Genomic DNA, 22,059 nt, shown 5'->3' with positions numbered 1-22,059 from the left:
TTTCCTGCTGAGTCCCCGTTTCAATGATGTGTTCAATTGCTGAATCTTATTTGTTAGCTTCTTTCTACATGAAAACTAATTATAATAGAACTTGCAGAATTAATTGTACAAAATTATCGATGTGATTGTTTAGAGATGTAAAGGATGTTTGGAGGAGGGTTTCAGTATTTCTAATGTAGGTGTTGTAACAGTAATACAGTGCCTGGAAAGGGCATTACATAGAACTGAAAATGGAAGGACCATAGGTTAAGTGTCTGTTCAGCTCTACAACGCTCTTCAACCTACTAAGGCTAGACTCATTGGCTAAGTTGACTCCTAGACAATGTCAAATCTCACAGACCTCAACAATGAAGATAGATGTCCCTACTGTGGTGTAAAATTTCAACATCTCAAAAGTGCATTCCGCTGTAATTATATTAGAAATGGGCAAATAAATAAGAATACAAATAAGCAAATACATAAACATTGCACTGCCCTAAACTATTTTTAAACAGTAACAGAGCACACATGAAACACATTAACCACTGTGTGCTGGATTCCAGGTAGTGAAGACTGTATGAGGGAGAAGGACACTTTGAGCAGAACACTTGTCGACATAACACCTGTCCAGGCAGGGAGGAACATGAACCCAGTGGGAATTAGGAACTTTGGTAACGATGCCACCCCAGAGCAAGAATATCATACAAGGTTTCATAATTTTAGATTGTAATTAGGGAAAAGCAAAGATGGGAGAGTTAAATGTTTTCATTTAGTTCTATTGTTTTAGCGATTTTAAATACTTTATTTCAGTGCATGTGTGCAAGTGCCTAAATGTGTCCTTTTAGACACAATAAGCTGGCAATTTATTTTATTACAATTTACAGTGACACTACTAGCCCCCATAAGTAACATCTGCCCATGAAAGATTGTGGTGCCTCTTTTTGAATGGACTTATTGTATCTAAAAATACATATTTAGCCATTGTACACATGTCCCCAAGCACTGAAAGCAATGTAATCAAAATCGCTAAAATTATAGAAGAAAATTAACACATTTTAACACTCATCTTGTCTTTTCTCTAATTACAATCTAAATATGAAATCTTGTAAAGGTGTCCATTCAGTCAAGTTTGCGATTCTATGTGGTGATGTCAGACGGAGAGAGAGAAAAACAGAGAAACCATCACTCCTCGTGCTCATAGCGGAGGGCGTTGTAGAAGCCATGGAAATCACTGGGCAACACCTGCTTCATTTCTTGCAGATGTTTGAAGTTCATCGCTTTAATGGTGCGGCGGCAAGTGTAGAGTGGGGACACTGTGGTGATGTTGCTCTTCCTCCTCAGTGATGGGGACTCGTAGGGCTTCCAGGCGTCTGAGTGGTCGATCTTGTACTCCATACTGCCATCAACGTTGTACAGGGGAGAAAAGTCAGGTTTTAATAATCATTAAATAATGTTTGTTTTGGTTTCCGCAGCTATGTCATTATTATGTATTCAAATACCCGATTGCTTGGAGGTCATGCACGGTGGGATCCCCAGTGACCTTTCCCGGGCGGATGGCTTTGCAGAGGTTCACCTGGCTGAAGTTTTTGAAGAAAGTGTGGTCTACATACTTCACTTGGTATGGCCTGGGATTGGTACGGGCTTCCCGGATGGCAACGACATACTCAGCTGGAATGCAGATGTCTCTGTTCCTCAGTCTTCTCTCAATCACACTGTGCACAGGATGTACTCATCATAAGAGGGATGTTCTTCGAGGAAGTGCACGATGCACGAAGCAAACTCGTTGGCAGAGAGACCAGCTTCACCCTCGTGCCATAAGTAATTTGATGCATCATGTGAAGTCATGTCATACATGGTAAAGTTATGGACACAGAGCTTGGTCTTGAAATAGAGGGATGAGGCCTGTAGCTTGGGGCAGAGCAGGAGCCCCTGAAGATCCATGCATGTCACCAAGGTCTTCTCACCTGCCTCGTCTTTGTCCTTCTGCTTCATGGCTCGTGCAGTGTCCTTTTTGTTGCAGTGCTCCTTCCATGTGGCAGCCTCAATGTTCCCAGCCTTGAACGCACAGCAGGTATCGCACTGGTCTTTCTTCGGGTGAAAAAGAGAGTAATTCAAGTCCTTAAACATTCTGGTGAACACTTGCCTTGACAGCGCCTGGATGCCATGGTCTGCACTGGAACGGATATACTCTGCATGGAGGTGATTGATGGACTTGAACACAGGCTCCAGGTAGCCTGATCTCAGACACTGCTCACGCTTTAGTCTGAAACTGTGCTCTATTCTAAGCAATTTACAGGGAGGGACTTTTTTGCGAGCGTGCGCGCGCGAGTGATCGCGATGCACGGTGATCGAGACGCACGGTGGACGCGACGCACGGTCGCGGACTGTGTGTGTGTGATTGTGTGTGTGTGTCTCTGTCTGTGCCAGTGACAGAACTGCAACCAGAAACATGTAATCAACATAAACAGCTTGGTGAACTCAGCGTGTGTGTGTGTGTGCCTTCCTCAGCCTGCCTGTGTGTGAACTTCGTTTGAATCGTTTCAACTGCTGCGCGCATTGGATATTCGTTAGACCCACCCCCCACCCCCCGCGCTCATTGGAGCAGCCGAAAATAAAAAGTGATTCCTGTACTCAGCTCCAGACCAGAGAAAGAGTCCAATCTGAGAGTGGGCGGGGTCTCTGGTCTGGAAGCAGGCTAACATCTTAGAGGACGAGGACCGGCAGTAGTGCTTATCTTCCTCAGTAGGGCTTTTCCCTCTTCTTCCTACCCACTTCAAAAAAGACCACTGCTTCAAGCCTAGGGTTGACAGGAACATGCGTTGGCACACTCTGAGTCTCCTGCCATCTACGACAAGGTGACAGAAAATGGATGCCGACCTCCTGGATTTCTCTGCTCCTGTCCTCCGTCGCTTTACACTGCTCACCTCTACCAATGATGCAACATAAATCTTCCTCTCACGCCAGTCTAATTTCTCCCAGAAGTACTTGAAGATCTCTTCTCGCTTCGACTCTTCCACTTCTCTGCAGTGCAGTTTACTGGACCTGTGGCAGGCTGCAGACTGACATGACACACCCATTTTTCTTCCCTCCTTTAACACTGACTCTCGATTCTTCCTCCCGAGATATGACTGGCCTATCATTCTACGCCTCTTCTGGATGTTGTTCTTCCAGCCCTCTGGATTTTTCCTCTTCCTACAGAGACCAGCATCAACACCTGAGGAGTCTTCTTCCACCTCAAGTCCTATATTGTGTCACAAAAAGAGAGAAAATTTGTCATTCAGACCATTAGTGTGCGAGTCTCTCTGTGTGTATCTGTGCAGCCCCTTGCGTGCACATCTGTGTGGGTATGTACATGTGTACTGTATGGATGTGTAGTTGAAAGAAAAGAGTTAAATAGCAAACATGCACCATGCAAGATACTACATTACACACATGTGCATCAATGTGTCCATATTAATAATGACAACACCTTCATTTCCAGATTCCGATTCACCAGGAGAATCACCATGTTGGTCACGTGTCAGGTGTCCAGTTTCGATCAAGCGGATCTGGGAAAGAAGAGGAACAAACAGAATGCACACGTTGACATAATTCAGTGTTGCTAGGACTTTGCATTCTTTGCTCTGGCTGACTTAAGCCTGGTTGTACACAAACCTTCTTCGTCCCCACTTGTGTCGTCATCCTCAACTCCTTCAGAATCTTCATCCTCCACATTTGAGTCCGGCTCAACTCTGTCTGCACCTAAAGAACAGAAAATAAATATGAGATGTTCTCACATTAAGTGTGAGGCGCTTTCTGGTCATGTACAGTATGATTCTGATTCTGGCACTGTTACAGATGTTGTCCAAAAATCATGCAGATCGGTACACAGTATCTCTGTAGCCGTTAAATGGAACGGGTATTTCTTACATTGATGCTCCTACATATTAGCATGCAAGCACCAGTTAAAGTTACTTTCCATCCCTCATATACACATATGCACATCCCATAACCCACACACTGCACCACAGTCAGTTGACGTTTTTAAAAGGGGACTTAAGACCTTTCTTTTTAACAAGGCATTTGCCTAGAAGGTCCTTTTAGATGCCCTTTGTGTTTTTAACCCTTCTTTTTTTCTTGTTGAACATATGTGCTTTTAAATCTTCCATGAGTTGTGTTTTATAGGTGCACTGTTCTTAAGTTACGGATTTAACAGTTTTTACCTTGTTAGTCCTGTTTCTTAATCTTTCGTTGGCCCTGTTTTGCTTCTGCTTCGCTATTTTTTTTATTTCTTTTATTAATGTAGCACTTTGAGATTTGCTTCAAATATAAAGTGCGTTATAAATAAAATGTATTATTATTATTATTATTACTGCACATCATTTCGGAGCTCATATCTTTGAACGGGTAAGGGCTAGTAATTCATAACACACCACACCACATACCTTCACTCCCAGATTGAATCAAAACAGCTGACCCAGCACTGGCAGCATCAACTTGGTCACAATCATGTGCATCTTGGAAAGTCAAAGATACAGATTATCATTAGAACACTGAATACAGCAGCTAATTATTGTAATTCATGATTAAAACACTTTGATTTCCAAATTAAACACACAAGTTGCACCACAGCCAGAATCACTACACACATCATTAAACTGAGCTGACTTATTCCTATTTTTCTTTCTATTTTTTTTTTATCCCACAAACCTTCTTCGCTGCTTTCACTGCTCTCTAGTACAGTCTCTGCCTCGTCATGTCTGCCCCTGACATACTTGACGCTAACCAAAGCACACAGCTCCTCCATAGAATACATCATCCTGAAATGTTATACTGGAAATAAAAGGAGAATACAGGGTTAAAATCAAGGGTAACACAATGGTGTAAAGTAATTAAGTACATTTTCTTAAGTACTGTACTTGAGTACAATATTGAGGTATTTGTACTTGACTAGAGTATTATCAATTTCCAATACTTTTAATCCACTATATCTCAGATCCAAATATTTTACTTTTACTCCACTACAAGCTGAATTATTTCCAATTTCCAATACTTGTACTCCTCTATATCACAGATCAAAATTATTGTACTTTAATACACAACAAGCTGAGTGCCTTTGGAGTACTTTTACTCCAATGCAAGCTCACAGTGCGACACATTGTGAGCATGTAGATCTGCCATTTTCAAAATATTTGAAATGGGACATTCTGCATAGAGTACTTTTACTTTTGGCACTTTAAGTACATTTTGATGCCAACACTTTAGCCATTTTATCAAGTACATTTTGAATTCCAGACTTTTACTTGTAACAGAGTATTTCTACATTACATTATTGATATTTGTACTTAAAGTAAAAACATTTGAGTACTTTTACCACACGTAACGGTACGTTTTTGTCCAGATGGAACCAAATGGACCCTTTATGGACCCGTTAAGGGTCCATTTGGTTCCATGGACACTCCATAGAAATTGTTGTGCTGGCAGCTTAATGTAATGGTACGTTTGTGTCCAGATGGAACCAAATGGACCGTAAAGGGTCCATTTGGTTCCATGGACACTCCATAGAAGTTGTTGTGCTGGCAGCTTAATGTAAGGTATAAGGTAAAGGTAAATGGAAAACCACATGGCAAATTATTTGATCGATAACGCCAGTTGCGGTGGGTTGACGGAGGCGAACCATGTTTGAAGCAAAATCAGTGTACGACGCTGCTTGTTCAGAGAACAAACAGACAACACAAACATCAGAGAACAATACTTTCCTTGAATAATAACAATTCACACGACGCCAAGCACAATCGTGAACATAAGAATTGACTTGTATTATCCCACATTCCCACTGACCCCCATTTAGGCCAGTGACCCAATAAGAGAACATTTTTACGGCTCTAGCAGTGATTCCCAACCATTTTAATTTCAAGGACCCCCAGTTTGACATCCATTAGGCTACTGACCCCCATTTAATACCATTTGTATCTCTGAGACCCCAACTTATATTGTAAAATCATACGTTAGCATAACTCAGAGTGTACACATGGAACCAAATGATTTGTACAGTTACATACCCCTAAGGGTCCATTTGGTTCCTAACTATAATTTAGCTGGGGACCCCCTGGAACTCCCTGGGGGTCCCCGGACCCCACTTAGAGAACCGTAGCCTATTATAGACGGAGCTAAGATGCTAATGAGGCTAGCGTTAATATTAAACTTTCTTCTTTACATCAATTAAAGACCCCGGCCCAAACACTAAAAGACACTACTGCTAAGCACAATTAACAAACGTTTTATTAGATAGATTGCTGTATTTTATGATAATAATAGCGTTTATCTTACCTCTCTCTGTCTGCTCTGCTGTGTGAAGACTGTAGCATACATATCTTGTTTCCCTTTATAAATAAAAACCGATGACAACACTAACAAAAAAAATGAACGGTAAAAAGATGAAGCATCCAAATAAAACGTATTTTGAGAAGTGATAAAAGTAGAAAAAGGTGAAAAGAAAGCATTTTTATCTAACGGAGAAAATTAACAGCACGACGCAGTCTGTGGATGAACCGGAAGTACCGAGACCGCACATCCGCGCCCGCCCCTCCCCCCTCTAACTATTGGGCAATCAAGATCTATACTAAAAGTATTAAAAAGAAAAGTACAAGACAGCTACAGTTCAGTGATACAAGGTCAACTAAAAAGAGAAATAAAAAAGATTTTGGGGTGTTTTTTTACACTGGGGTAGCCTATCTATCAATTCCTACAACATTAAATGACAGAATAATAAAAAACATTAGGCTATTGTGCACATTGTATCATCAATCATAAGAAAAAAATAAGAAACAATAAATATTGTATTTACAGTAAAAAGGTCAGGGCCGGAGGTAAGGTTAATTGTCTAGTTTTGATTTGCAGCATCTGTAAGTGACCTTTATCAGTGCTTTTATCGTGTGTATTAATAATATATGCATTTCTATTTTATTTAATGTATAAAAATGATTGATTAGTCAATTTAGTCAATAGTTTAAAAACAAATATCGTGTGGATATAGGTTTTATATAGGGCATATTATGTTAGGAACATAAACAACAGATTACTCACTTTTACCAGACATGGCAACCGCTGCCAACAATGGAGAATTATGATTGGCTAGTGGAAAGGCCGCACCCCCATTGGCTCTCTGCCGATCACGTGATTATTGGCCGTTTCGCATTCGTGTGCGCGTGATACAGATTCGTGTGCGTGAGATGATGAAAGCATTCGTGATGAAGTAACCAACAAAACAACTCGTAAATCAGTAAGAAAATATTCGTATTTTGTCTTGTTTTTTTGTTTTGGCATTATAATCACTGCAGCTTCCCCAAAAACATTCATACTTTTTTTTTTTTTACGGATATTTTTTTCCAATTAATTTGTTTACGTATAGTTTTTTTGGTAAAAATGTTTACGAGTAAAAAAAAGGCAAAGTACGAATGCGAATTTGTTTTGTCCTAAAAATAACCCCATACAGGTACCCCCACAACCTGTTAATATATTCCATATAGTTTCATCTTCACAGCACAATCATCAGTATGTTTTGGAATCATGTAAATTTGCTCACAACGCCTCGCAGCGCGAGGCGTTGTGAGCTTGTAGATCTGCTATTTGGCTAAAGTTCTCAGAATATGGACGCAAGGGTTCAAATGGTTAAGAGGAAAAAAGGTTTCTATTACACAAAGATTTGGAGGACCCCCTGTAGTAACTTTGAGGACCCCCTAGGGGTCCCAGACCTCCTGTTGAAGACCCTTGTGCTATGTGATGCCCCGTCCAATAACGTGAAATAAATGGCCGGACGACAACAGCTGTTCATTCAAATCTTTTTCTTTGCCTCGGCAGCTTCAAAGCCCCTTTACAAGTTTTAGGAAGTATCCTATAGTATTACTAGTAAGACACCTCAGGGTGACATGCGACCTCGCCCTAAAGGGCGAGGTCGCGCCAATTCTTGACTATCTGGCCAACCACAGTGTTTCTCTGACGATTCTAGTTGTTATCATTCTGGGGGGAGTTTGTTCATGTTTTTGTGAGGGTATCAACCCTAGGAGACACGGGGAGAACATGCAAACTCCACACAGAAAGGCCCTATCGCCAACCCCACCGAGGGTGTGAGCGATGGGGCCTAAACATGGAAATGTGGAGAACACTATATATGGAGATAGTCCAGTCCATCATGTCATAATGGGACTACCGTCATAGACAGTAGCCATTGTTAGGCCGGAGTCAATGGCTGTGTCTATGACGGTAGTTCCATATGACATATTGGACTAGACTATCTCCATATATAGTGTTATCCACATCTCCATGTTAGGACTCATATATGGGCATAAAAAGTATGTCATGTGACATCACAGACAGTCAGCCATTGACTCCGGATTAACAATGGCTACTGTCTATGACGGTAGTCCCATATGACATATTGGACTAGACTATCTCCATATATAGTGTTATCCACATCTCCATGTTTAGACAGCCAATGACTCCGGCCTAACAATGGCTACTTTCTATGACGGTAGTCCCATATGACATGATGGACTGGACTATCTCCATATATAGTGTTATCCACATTTCGTGTAGCCGCCCTGTACAGGAAGTGATGTCACAACTCGCTGACATCACACTGACATCACAGAGGATACGGAAGGACGGTCACGAGGATACAGAAGGAAGGAAGGAAGGAAGGAAGGAAGGACACTCAAGCGACACGATTCTTCAGAGTATATGCGACCTTCGGTCGCAATTATATCAAATGAATGCCGCGAGAAAGCACAAAACGGCCTGTGAATAAACACGTCTCTAAAAGTGTCGGCTGGCACTGGCAGTAGAGGTTGGCCTACTTGGCCTACTTTGTGGTCTGAGCAGAGGCGTCACAAGGGGGGGAAAAGTGGCACTGAAGGCCCAAGGGCCCAAGGTGGAGGGGCCTGGAATTATTTTATACTTTAGCTATTGAAAAATAGTACATACAAGCTCGAGCTTGTAGATCTGCTATTTTTGCAAAGTCGTGAAAACGTGTGCAAATCTTTGAATATATGCCTATTTTTTATGGGGGTCCGTGGCCAAATATATATACTTTTGGGGGTCCTTCACATGAAAAGGTTTGAGCACCACTGACATAGACACATAGGTTTTTCAAAAAACCTTAGAAGGATTTGAAACATTCTTCACAGACTTGTTCACGATTTTTCAAACATAGCAGATCTACAAGCTCGCAGTGCGGCACTCGGTGCCACGCTGTGTAGCCAGGGCCCGGAATAGGCTCTATGCATATACGCCATTTTGTTCTACTTCCGGGTGTCTTTCGACTTCCTTCACAGGTGTTACTGATGATACTAATTAAGGCTCTGTTTGATTTATTGTACAGTGGTTCTTTAATTTCAAGGACCCCCATAACTCTGTACAAATGGAATCAACAAATGGAAGCAAATGGTCCATTTGCTTTCATTTGTACACTCTCAGAGTTACACACCTGTAGTGGGGACATTTGGAACCCACTCAAGGACACTTTAAGACCCACTGGTGTAGCAGAGTGTTTCCAGTGAGCCAACATGCACAATATCAGCACCCTGACTCTGTTTGACCAGAATGGAACAGACCCTTCATTCGTATCATCGGTAACACCTGTGAAGGAAGTCGAAAGACACCCGGAAGTAGAACAAAATGGCGTATATGCATATAGCCTAGTGCGACACCCCTGTGTCTGAGTGTAGGGGGCGGCTGAGGGGAGGCGGAGCAGGGCAGAACCTAATGCTCTGTGATACAGCTCTCTGTTAGCATTGCAAACTATCAGTTTACTGTGTTAATTGAACATCTAATCGCCTGCATAGAGCAGATGGCCCGGAGGGTGAAACATCTCCCCCCCCCCCCCCCCCCCCCTCCTTTTTGGGTTTTATTTCTGGATCCGCTAGATGCAGTGGTGTAAAGTAACTAAGTACATTTACTTTTTTACTTGGTATTTTTAGGTATTTGCACTTCACTTGAGTATCTCCAATTTCCAATGCTTTTACTTCTACTCCACCACATCTCAGACCCAAATATTGTACTTTTATTCCACTACAATTATTTGAAAACTTTAGTTACTTTGTAGATTGATTACAGTAGTATAACTAATCAATCTAATAACTACATAGCCGATCTACAAGCTCTCAATGCGTCATGATGCGACACATGTGAGCTTGTAGATCTGCTAATGAGACACTCCGCAAAATGTCGACTTTTGCTTTTGCTACTTTAAGTACATTTTGATGCCAATACTTGTGTACTTTTACTCAAGTAAATTTTGAATTCTGGACGTTTACTTGTTCTACATTGCAGTATTGATGCTTTCACTTAAATAAAACATTTGAGATGGAGCCGTGGAGGTGGGAGTCAGGGCCCAGGACTGAAGCCTCCCTGTGTGGACACTTGGGACCCACTCCTCCCCTGGCCTTTGCCGACAGCAGGGCTGAATTTAGGACGAAGGGGAAAACTACGCAGGGAGATATTTCAGTAAACTCTGTGTCAACAGCGGCTTGTGCCAAACCAAACTCCATTTGCACTTGTTTCTCTCCTTAATCGCTCATCTAAACAAGCGCGAGGGTTTAGGGTGGAAAGGAGGAAAGGGGACAAGTAGGAGGGAGGTGGAAAGGTGAGGAGGCAAAAAAAAAAAGGGGGGGAGTGGATGGGGGTTTGCCAAAATAAATGCATGAATACTGTCTTTGACTGACTGGCATCTTTGAAGTGAGCTATAATTGCAGGCCTCTTGTCCAGCGTTGGAGCCTGTGGCGACCCGTGCCTCGGCTAAGCTGAGATGTCTGGCTGCAACACTGGGCAAAACGTCATGGCTTAACAATAAATGGAGTCGCGAGGCCTCGGTGCGACGTTATGCAATGTCATGCTTTAGCGGCGGTGGAGCGGAGCCACGCAAAAGTAAATCATTCGCTGCACGGTTGTTGATGACGAAGTTGACAAACCCCTTGCTATTTATATCCTTCCATTGCAGCACGGACGCCATTCCAGCGATAGGAAAGCGGCGGCGTTCCACATTGGGTTCCACCGCTCAGGCGCTTTCCTGCGCCTGAAAGGTGACGGCATGCGTTAGTAGGTAGGCCCGAGTACTGCAGTGCAGCGAGAGTTAAGGAGGAACGTCACAAAGCTCCTTTCAGAGCAGCTCACATCCAGCCATTAGGTAACACTCCACTCCCAGCTAGCTCAGCAAACCCTCAGGACATTCAGCTCTAACTCTGTCTAGTGTACTCCACAGCACTGTACATGGTTCTCTCCCAGAAGAGCACATGGCACTCACTGTATGTGTGTGCACTTGCAGGCACATGCACGTAATCCATACAGTACAGCTTACATGCATACTTCTTTGTGTGCTCCTGCATGTATAGGTTGCATTGCAGGTACAGAACTTTACCTCAAGCACATGTGGTTCTCTCTTTTTCTCTTGGAGTGACGGCCCATCATGTCACACTGCATGCTTTAAATACATGAATTTGAGACCCCTAGCCAAAAATGCTTTGGACTTGGCTGCATCAGCCCTCGGTAGAATAACCTCAAGCAATACTCTTCCAACTGGAGACCTGTGTTGCATATCTTTAACTAGAAGCAGTGCTCTTCCGAGCACAGGTCTCCACCAGGCCACACAAATCGGCCTGTTATAGCGCCACCATGAGGCTGATTTAAAAAATGTGGGGCAGAGGTTCTGAATTAGCATCCAGGGAGTGTGTGTGCTCAGTTTGGCAGCGATCGGGCCAACGGCGCCGGAGATTAGCTGGTAACAACCCGGCCACACAAATCGGCCTGTTATAGCGCCACCATGAGGCTGATTTGAAAAATGTGGGGCAGAGGTTCTAGATTGGCATCCAGGGAGTGTGTGTGCTCAGTTTGGCAGCGATCGGGCCAACGGTGACTGAGATTAGCTGTTCACAAACTGCGAGGACGCACGCACGGACGGACGCACGCACGGACGCACGGACGGACGGACGGACGGAGGGGAAAACATACTCTCCCTCAGCCTTCGGCTGGTGGAGACAATTACTACCCTGACCCGATTACTCTGGGTGATAAAAATATCCTGCCGTCATTACCGTACGTCCTTCAATGGGTAAACAAAGCAACACATGAATTTGATTGGCTAGGCTATCACCAGACACTGTCACCCAAAGATAAAATATGTTCATGTTTTTGGACGGCGTTCCTCCGCCCACTTTTCGACTATCACCTCTTTGCCTGCTTATCGCCAGTAGTTGCCGGGTCCCATTGACAAATAACGCACTTCCGGAAAATAAATCCGGCTGTCGCCCGCTGTTAAAACGAACCGAAAAAGTGAAAACTGCCCCCAAAAACAACGCCAGCTTGTAGATCAGCTTGTAGATCAGCTATAGATCAGCTATTTGTGGCAAAGAGATATGTGTAGAGTAGGAAAAGGAGCTGACAACTTATTCTACGTGGTTAAGTCAGGTTCTATATGGCATGTATTTTTTGATGATACACGAGACAACACTTCAACTGGCAAAGTTCAGCGTGCAGTTTGACATAACATTCAGTCATATATTATCAAGACTATATGGTTCTTGAGGTTAGAGTTGGGGGCTGGCGGGTGGCATGTGAGCCGGATGCAGCAGGGGGAAAATAGCTGTCTCTGACCGCGCTGACGTTTCTTTCCACTTTGGGGGGATGTGACAGTAGGGTTACTTGTGATTAATATACAACCCCTTGATGTCCTATTTAGAAAATAAACTCAAACGGCCCCTTGATTATTAGGCCCAGCTCCCCAAAGAATACCTCATACAATGCACCTTTCAGCGTCGCTTTTTCCCCCCTAACAAACAGTTTTGCCCCCCCTCCCTCGTAATAGCCATGGGTGTTCCACAGCACCTTGTGAAAAGGGGAAAACCCAGCCCGGTATTGCCTTACACTACACCTCACTGTACGTACTTGTATCTTTGAACTGCCTTATTTTTTTTTTTTCTATGTTAAATCTTTTTCCTTTTCCTTTTTTTTTTCCTTTTCCTTTTTTTGACTGGAAAAGTAAACGGGAGGGGAGGATCAGTTTGGTGTTGCGGGCAGCCATACTGTGCTTGTTGGGGCAGGCAGGGGTGTCGCACCAAATTCTGGGCCCTTACTTTAACTATTGAAAAATAGCAGATAAAGCTCACAGCGATGCACAGAGTACCGCGCTGCGAGCTTGTTCTGTAGATCTGCTACTTTTTTTAGGAATCGTGAAAATATGTGCAAGTCTTTGAATGTTTCAAATCCAAAGGTTTTTTGTTTGTTTCTATGTCAGTGGTGCTCAAACTTTTTCATGTGAAGGACCCCCAAAATTATATGTATTTGGCTATTATCCCCCATCTCAAAATATTTACTTCCAGGGACCCCCCACCCAGAAGCAAAATTCGAGTTACAAATGTTTGCTTAAAAAAATGCATACTGTATGTTCAAAGATTTGCACACATTTTCACGACTTTTCAAAAGTAGCAGATCTACAAGCTCCAAGATGCGGTGCCGCGCTGTGAGCTTGTATTTTCAATAGCTAAAGTATAAAATAATAATTCCAGGCCCCTCCACCTTGGGCCCTAGTAACTCAGTCCCACTCCCCCCCCCCCCCCCCCCCCCTTGTGACGCCCCTGAGGGCAGGGACTTGAATGGCTCCTAGGGGCCCTCTTGTCTTCTGTTTGATTTCCTAGTGACGCGGATCCTGGACAGCTCACCTAGTGTGATGTGAAGCTTTGGACGCCGGTCACCTTCAGGCAGCCTTTTTTGATGTTTTTCAAGAATCTGGGCACGGTGCCAGACACACATTCCTGCTCCCCCAGGAGGGGGCGGGCGGGGGGGGGGGGGGGGCAGTGCCCTTCTTTGCCCAGGGGTCGTTTTTTTTTTTTTGCAGCCCTGAGAAATGCCAGCCTTCTTTCTACCAGGTCTGGTTTCAATGAGGCTCCTAACCTCTCCAGGGGTATCTATTGTCACTCAAATCACCCCCTAGGAACCATGTGGGCCTCTCATGTGGGGGTGCATAGCTGTGGGTAACCATGAGGTCAGTAATTCTCTAACCATAAAATCATCCTCCAGCAGCTCTTTGATGGTTATTCCACCATTCCTGCCCACACACACAAATTGTGCATGTGACCCCGATGTACAGTAAATCTGACAGTGGGCCCAATCTGCGGCATGCATCCTCTCTCTCTCTCTCCTCTCTCTCTCTCTCTATCTCTCTCTCTCTCTCTCTCTCTCTCTCTCTCTCTCTCTCTCTCTCTCTCTCTCTGCTATCTGTAGCAGAAAGCTCCCCCGCCCCTCACCCTCCCCCTTGCATGCGAGCCCCTGCTGCTGCTGACTGAAGAGAATCTCAGCCCCGAGTCGAGGAGGGGTTGCGGGTGGACCTGGCTATACTAGGCACGTGCACACATAGACATCAAAGGGGGCTCAAGCCCATGCGCCCTTTTACCCATCTGTAATATGTGCCCTCTCCGGACCATGAATGCTGTTTTTTACTATGGTGAAAGAAATGCAAATGCTCCCTTTCCATGCCATACCCGAAGGCAGCATTCAAGAAGATCGCCTTGTCCAAACTCTCCTGAACTCGAATGCAGCGTCTTATGTTGAAAGAATTGTCATCTCTGTGTAGAAAACCATGCCATACGCCGCATATCTAGTAGTGACTTGATTATGCTTAGTTCAGTGTGCTATCAAGCGCTGAAAATAGCCGACCTCCGAGCTCACACCGCTGCGACGCGTTGTGAGCTCCTTGTGGAGGTCCTTGTCCAAACTCTCCTGAACTTGGAGCGTTCAAGCATCAATATGTTGAAAGATATGCCCTGTCTGTGTAGAAATCCATGCCATACGCGACACGCCACACCTCCAGTATTGACTTGATTATGCTTAGTTCACCGAAAATAGCCGACCTCCAAGCTGCGACGCGTTGTGAGCTTGGAGGTCTGCTATTTTCGATATGTTCACCAAAAGGCCCTTTTAGAAATGTCATCCCCTGCCTCTCTAACATTCTCTGCACGTCCCTGCTGGCTGCCATCCAGCAGCTTGAACCCCAAGGCCCCCCACCCCCACCCCCACACACCACCACCCCTCTACCCTTCAGAGTACACACACCTGCGTCTGTGCCTGCCTGGGCCTCCTCGGCCTGCCAGTCTAAACCCCCGGGAGGGTCTGATCCCGTGGATTACACACACCGTTTGATCCACTGCAATCTGACGCTCTCTCACACTCTCAGACGCTGCTGCTGCCGGGTTTCTGCGGTTCCGACTTCTGACCAGGACACTCTTGAGCACGGGTGTCGCACCAAATTCTGGGCCCTGCAGGGTACAAGGATTCACTGCGGGGCCCCTGTGCTTTAACTATTGAAAAATAGCAGATATACAAGCTCACAGCGCGGCACCGAGTGCCGCGCTGCGAGCTTGTAGATCTGCTATTTTTGAAAAATCATGAAAATCTTTGAATATTTCAAAGATGTCAGTGGAGCTCAAACCTTTTCATGTGAAGGACCCCCAAAATGGTATGTATTTGGCCACGGAACCCCATGAGTTCCAGGGACCCCCCAGAAGCAAAATTGAGTTACAAATGTTAAAAAATACATATATTCAAAGATTTGCACACATTTTCACGACTTTTCAAAAATAGCTAAAGTATATAATAATTAAGGCCCCTCCACCACCTTGGGCCCTAGTAACTCAGTCCCACTTTCCTACCCCTTGTGACGGTGCAGGAATGTATGCACACACACACACACACACACACACACACACACACACACACACACACACACACACACACACACACACACGCACATTCGTGGTGTATGCACATGTGCATACATACACCTGCATTATGCCAACACACACACACACGGACACACATGCATAATGCAAACGCATGCACGCACACGTACAGTGGCAACACAGATGTACAAACCACGCGTGGGCATTGATGAGAAAGCTATACAGTACAGACGCTGCAGATATAAGCGCTCTCTGTGCGCCCGCCGTGCCCGCGCTTCCCGCCTCTTTGGGAGAAATTCGTGTTCCCTCCCGGGGAGTCAGCAGACTTGGAAGGAAGCGAAGGGGTTTGGGTTCGAGACAGGCACGTGCACACTTAGACATCAAAGGGGGCTTGGGCCCCTGTCCTTTTATTCCGTCTGTAAAAAGTGCCCCTTTCCAGACCATAGATGCAGTTTTTACTATGGTGAATGCCATTCCATGCCATACCTGAAGGCAGCATTCAAGATAAAATTTCCTTGTCCAAACTCTCCTGAACTTGAAGCGTTCAAGTATCTTATGTTGAAAGAATTGCCCTCTCTGTGTAGAAATCCATGCCGTTCGCCACAACTCCAGTATTCACTTCATTATGCTTAGTTCAGTGTGGTATCACTCACCGAAAATAGCCAATCTGCTAGTTTCGATATTTCCACCAAAATGCCCTTCATTTATAGCCTAGTTCCAGACCCTGAATCGCTAGCCACACCCCTTTAATTTTTTTGTTTGGCGATTCAGGTCTAGCATCGCTCTCATTGAGGAGGGCCTGCCTCGGTTGAAAATCCGATCGGCGAATCAGCGCCGTGAATCAGCATCTTGTGATCAGCGTGGGTGGGGGTTTCCCAGAACTCATGTGTGTTTCCAAGTACACCAGCGCCGCCGCCGTACCGTACCGCGCATCGCGTCGCTATAAAATGCGGTAAATTGCGGTAAAATGCGATCGTATCGATCTCGCTATGAAACACCAGTAGCAGGCATGTTATGTTGTGTTTGATTACTAGTTCGTAGTGCTCCTATTCTGACTGTTTCTTTGGTTAGCAAGTAGCACTAGCAAGCAACAGGCTAGCCACTAGCCAGTCACACATAACAACACTATGTCATGTGTTGGTCGGTGAACCAATCGCTGAAGACTGCCTCTTTTTGGCAACGCCCATCCCTGCAAACGCCGTAGGCGGAACCGAGTTCAGACTGAATAATGAAGTGAAACGAAATGTTAATTCAGGCTGAGTGTCAGGCTACTTCATTTAGACACTTCAGCTTAGAGTTAACCTAGAATAACCATAGTACAATCAACATTTCATCATACCACAATCATGGAATAACCATAGTACAATCCACATGTTATCCTATCACAGTACATTCCATTACAACTAAATGCCACAGGGAGGAGGCCGGGGAGGTGGAGGATTTTTTCCAACACCCATCACACAACCTGCTTTGACAGCTGAACATGTAGAATGAGCAGTAAGCATGAGGACTACACTACACTGAGCAAAGAGGGCGTGTGTGAAGTAGCTTGCAGCGAATGAGAATGAAGTAATGAACGTGGGCGTGTGAATTAATTAACTGTTAGCGAATGAAAGAGCTGGGGGGGGGGGGGGGGGTATCCGGGGTATATCTAGGACTCTAACTTCCGTGTCGAAATGAACTACGCTGCGCCAGATTTTTAGAAATGTCAGCCCCTGCCTCTCTAACATTCTCTGCACATCCTTGGTGAAGGGTCTGGGTTCGAGGGCACACTGGTCGGTGTGCGCCCCTTCATACCGCCCCACCCCCACCCAATCTCGCCAAACCCCGGCACCAGCCTCACCTTCTCACCACTCCTGGCTGGCACGTCTGAAATTACAGCAGCCCCTGCTGCTCCACATCTCCCTCCATTCTCCACACATGCCAGAGGGAGGGGAGGAAAGAATAACAGGCCTTAACGCCCTGGTCTATCTCCCTGTCTGCCAAAGACCCGGCCTGCCCTGCCAACAGATAACCATTACAGCTCATGGAGGGGGGCGGGGGGGCGGGGGGTGCTATAGGATCACGTACGGGGAGAAGGTGGGTGAGAGTGAGGGAGAGAAGGGTTGTACTGCTCACTCCATGGCAGGTGGTTGTGGCGGGGGGGGGGGGGGGGGGGGGTCAGGCAGAACAACTCAGAGATTGGAATGTGAAAAGAACGTACTCGCGCGACACATACATACAACGAAGAATAAATCAGGACATGCAACACAGTAGGTTGACACCGCAACAGTTGTATTTTCTTCTCCTCTCTTTTCTTGTGAGAGATGCCCGGCATAAACCAGCCATGACCAGAACAAACCAGAGAGACAGTAAGGAGGAGGAGAAACAGGGACAAAGCAATGACAAGCATGGACAGATGAGAGACTGCAGAGCAGACAGATACCCGTAGATAGACACTAGATACATGTAGATCAGGGGTCTTCAACTGGGGGTCCTCAGAGTTACTACAGGGGGTTCTTTAAATCTTTGTTGGATAGAAACTTATTTTTTCTCCTTTTTTATATTAACCACTTGAACCCTAACGTCCATATTCTGAGAACTTTAGTCAAAAATAGCAGATCTACAAGCTCTCAACGCCTCGCAGCCCGAGGCGTTGTGAGCTTGTAGATCGGCTATTTTCGGCAAAGAGGTTTGGTGTAGAGGGGGAAAAGAGCAGACTAAGTACAGAGTGAAAGGTCAAGTTTATTAAGCATTGACGGTTCAAGTACATATCTGATAAAACAAATTGACTTGAATCAAAAATACACTGATGATTGAGCTGTCAAACGATGAAATTATATGGAATCCGGGGGTCCCTGTTCATCTCTCTCTCAGCTAAGGGGTCCTTGGCCTGAAAACGTTAAAGACTCCTGATGTAGATGATTGTTATTGTTTAAGTGATTGCATATGGATGTTCGCTGTTTACAGATGCTTTAGCATGCTATTTGGATAGTTAGTATGTTATTTAAATACATCATGTTTGATGTTTACCTGCTATTCTTGTTACTTTGTAGCACTTAATTGTCTCCACCAGCCGAAGGCTTGGGGGAGAGTATGTTTTCCCCTTCGTCCGTCCGTCCGTGCGTCCGTCCGTCCGTCCGTCCGTCCGTCCGTCCGTGTGTCCGTCCGTGTGTCCTCACAGTTTGTGTGCAGCTAATCTCAGTCGCCGTTGGCCCGGTCGCTGCCAAAGTGAGCACACACATTCCCTGGATGCCAATCTAGAACCTCTGCCCTAAATTTTTCAAATGGGCCTTTTCTAGCGCCACCTAGTGGCCGATGTTCACAAAACACATTTCTGTGCACTACTCTTACAGATTTTGTCAAAAAATCCTACAAATCGGTAGGCAGCATCTCGACAGTCATGTGATCGACACAGATCTGTCCGATTTTGCATATTCCATCCGGATTGGCTAAGATTGGCTTCCAAAGTTTGTAGGATTGAGCCGTTTTGAACAAAATGCCTCAAATCCCAAACGCAAAGTGCAATTATCATGAAATCGCGCACACACGTTCCCACTAGGCCGAGGAAGAAAAGCCACTTAATTTTTTTTAAATCAGCCTCATGGTGGCGCTATAACAGGCCGATTTGTGGTTTTACCTATAACTCCACCGATTAGTTTCAAACTTTGTAAGCGCACTCCCTAGAGGCTAAGGATAAACCTTTGCCCTGCATTTTTCACACCAGCCTTTTATAGCGCCACCTTTGGACCGACTTATGTAAAACACATTTTTGGATATTACTCCTTGAGATTTTATCCAAAAATCACGCAAATCGGTACACAGTATCTCTATAGTCATGTGATCAAGTCCGATCCGTCTGATATTTCATATTCCATCCTGATTGGCTAATATTCGCTTCCAAAGTTTGCAGGATTGCTCCGTTTTTGAACAAAATGCTTCAAATCATCAACGCAGCTTGCCATTACCGTGAAATTTGCCACACATATTCCCACTAGGTCAAGGAACAAAAGCTACCTTTTTTCACATTGGCCTGTTATAGCGCCACCAGCAGGTAGCCTTTAGCAAAACAAATTTTTGGAACACAATGCTTCAAATCATGCATGCAGCGTCCGATTTCCATGAAAGATCTATGGTGAAGAACATATGCCACCCTTTTTACATTGGCCTATTATACAGTAGCACCACCAGGACACACAGCCTGGTGGAGACCTGTGCTCGGAAGAGCACTGCTTCTAGTTGCACTCTTAGTTCTCTACAGTGGCGGTTGGTATGTATATTGCGCCCTAGGCGAGGTAGTATAGCGCCGCCCTATGGCCGCGCAAAGCGCGGCCCTTCAACGGCGCCGCAAAGCGGCGCCGGAAAAATCGGTTATTTGCGGGCAAATTATGCATTTTTTCAAGTTATTTGCGGGCAAATTATGCATTTTTTCAAGTTATTTGCGGGCAAATTATGCATTTTTTCAAGTTATTTGCGGGCAAATTATGCGGTTCGGTTCTACACGGCGGCAGAACCATTTTGGGCTTAATATAATAGGGTTTATAAAAGCATGATCTGACTGTCTTAGTCTTACCTTGGGCTGGTCAGGAGGAAATGGTTCTTTCACAGTCACGCACAGTGAGACAAAGTCCTGGCTGATAGAGCCTGAGGTCTGTGTTTTGTAGAGGAAGTCAAGTACAAAATGATCCTCTCCATGTGATGTTTCAGGGCAAGCAGCTATATTATAATATCTACCGGTAGTCACGTCCATAGTAGTGAAGAGCTCGAACTCCATGCTTTATTTTTAACAGATGTTGTTTTCAATTTCAATACTGGCGCGTGAATATGACATCACATCAGGAGGGGAGGGGGGGGGGCTGCCTGGAGCTGCCAGCCTCTATCACTACCACCAGGGGGTGTTGTTGTATTCGGTCTGAGTGGACTGTTGATCTTACGTCTGCTCTGCAGGGCCGTCACTTTACTTTTTTTTTTCTTTTTCTTCTTCTGGCGCCCCCGCAAAGTGGCGCCCTGGGCAATGGCCCCGCTAGCCCCCCCTGCCGGCCGCCCCTGGTTCTCTATTTACGAACCCACTTAGCATGTTGTTTGTTGATAGGGTTCACAGTTCATACCATTTTCTCCAATCTTGTAGCCTAGTCACATTTGTTAGTGGTGATAAGGCCTATAAGGCCTAAATGGTTAATTGTAAGGGGGCAGGCAGTATTGACATTTTAAAGATAGACAGAGAGACGGACAAACATTGAAGAGAGAGCCTTAGAATATGTACCCCTTAACAAGATAACAAATGAAAGAATGAGAGGGAGAGAAAAAGAAACAAAACATATGACGCTGAAGCAGTTCTGCTGTAAAAGCTACACTATGTAACCCTTTTTTGATCGGCGCAAATCACTCCCACGTTTTTCAATTACACTTTATTTGGTCCAATCTGTATGGTAGAGTATGTTATTACAATATAGCTAAGAGGCAAAGAATAAAGACTCCAAATGTCTTTTATTAGTGTGGTTGCCATTAGGGAAATACATATTGTTCATTTCCGAGTTTATGGAGTAACATTTAGCCAATGAAGAAGCAGCATTATCGGTGACGTCACCTCTATGCAGCCTCCTCATTGGCTAAAAGCAGTTTTTGCTGCTTCCTCATTGGCTAACTGTGTTATGACATGACACATGCTAAAACTAAGATATCTGAGAGTTAATATCATTTTACACATAAAAGACATTTTATGTTGAGGCGACTTCCTCGTTAATCAATCTTTGATATGGTCCCGGCTCCGTCCCGTTTTCAAACCGTTTCTACAAAAAACATGTCACCTACTGTATTATAATGTAAATCTTCGGGGTGTGACATGACACCATTAAGGAACCAGACATACAAGGATTTCCTAACAAATGTTGACAGAGGCAGTAAAAAAAAGTTCAAATGTGTTCTTTTGATGATTAATAGACGTTTTATTGAATTTTGATTAAACACAGAAGAGAGAACAACATATGTTTACAGCAAAGATAGTTACCCTACAGGGAAACATTCCCTACCCCACAAAATGTCACATTCCTGTGTGTACTGATCTAATAAAAGCATCAACAAGCATTCAATAAGTATTTGATTTTCATTAGAAGGTCTGGAGGTCTGCAGATCAGCTGACACCTCATGCAGTGCACTTCATGACGACTCCAGTGGTGGTCACACCATAAACGGTACCAAGATCGTATGAGACGTGTTTCATGGTCGTGCCGAAGGGAAGCCCCTTCCAGCTGGTCCCCTGCGGAACTGCTTCGGAGACGCCAAGTCTGTTGGGACACAATATTGATGTATGAATGTTAGTCACACACCGTGGTATTGAGTCTGGGGCGGAGCGTCAGGGGGGAATTGGGGAGGTGGCCGCCTAACGGCTTATATGATC

General features: G+C 44.8%; 1 protein-coding gene across 1 annotated transcript; it reads right to left on the bottom strand.

Annotated features, from left to right (window-relative positions):
* Positions 1–2,586: 2,586 nt before the first annotated feature.
* LOC308283586 (uncharacterized protein) lies at positions 2,587–5,207 on the bottom strand. Its single transcript, XM_080724023.1, has 5 exons — positions 4,669–5,207; positions 4,404–4,475; positions 3,634–3,720; positions 3,449–3,527; positions 2,587–3,220 (listed from the first exon to the last, which is right to left on the bottom strand). The coding sequence occupies exons 1-4, from the start codon at positions 4,775–4,777 to the stop codon at positions 3,493–3,495; spliced, it is 303 nt and encodes a 100-aa protein (XP_080580149.1). The 5' UTR covers positions 4,778–5,207; the 3' UTR covers positions 2,587–3,220; positions 3,449–3,492.
* Between the last annotated feature and the right edge of the window lie 16,852 nt (positions 5,208–22,059).

This window comes from Nannobrachium achirus, assembly GCF_963921795.1.
Source record: "Nannobrachium achirus genome assembly, chromosome: 4".
Taxonomy (NCBI): domain Eukaryota; kingdom Metazoa; phylum Chordata; class Actinopteri; order Myctophiformes; family Myctophidae; genus Nannobrachium; species Nannobrachium achirus.
Note: the sequence above shows the minus strand (reverse complement) of the source record. Positions and strands in the feature narration are given on the sequence as shown.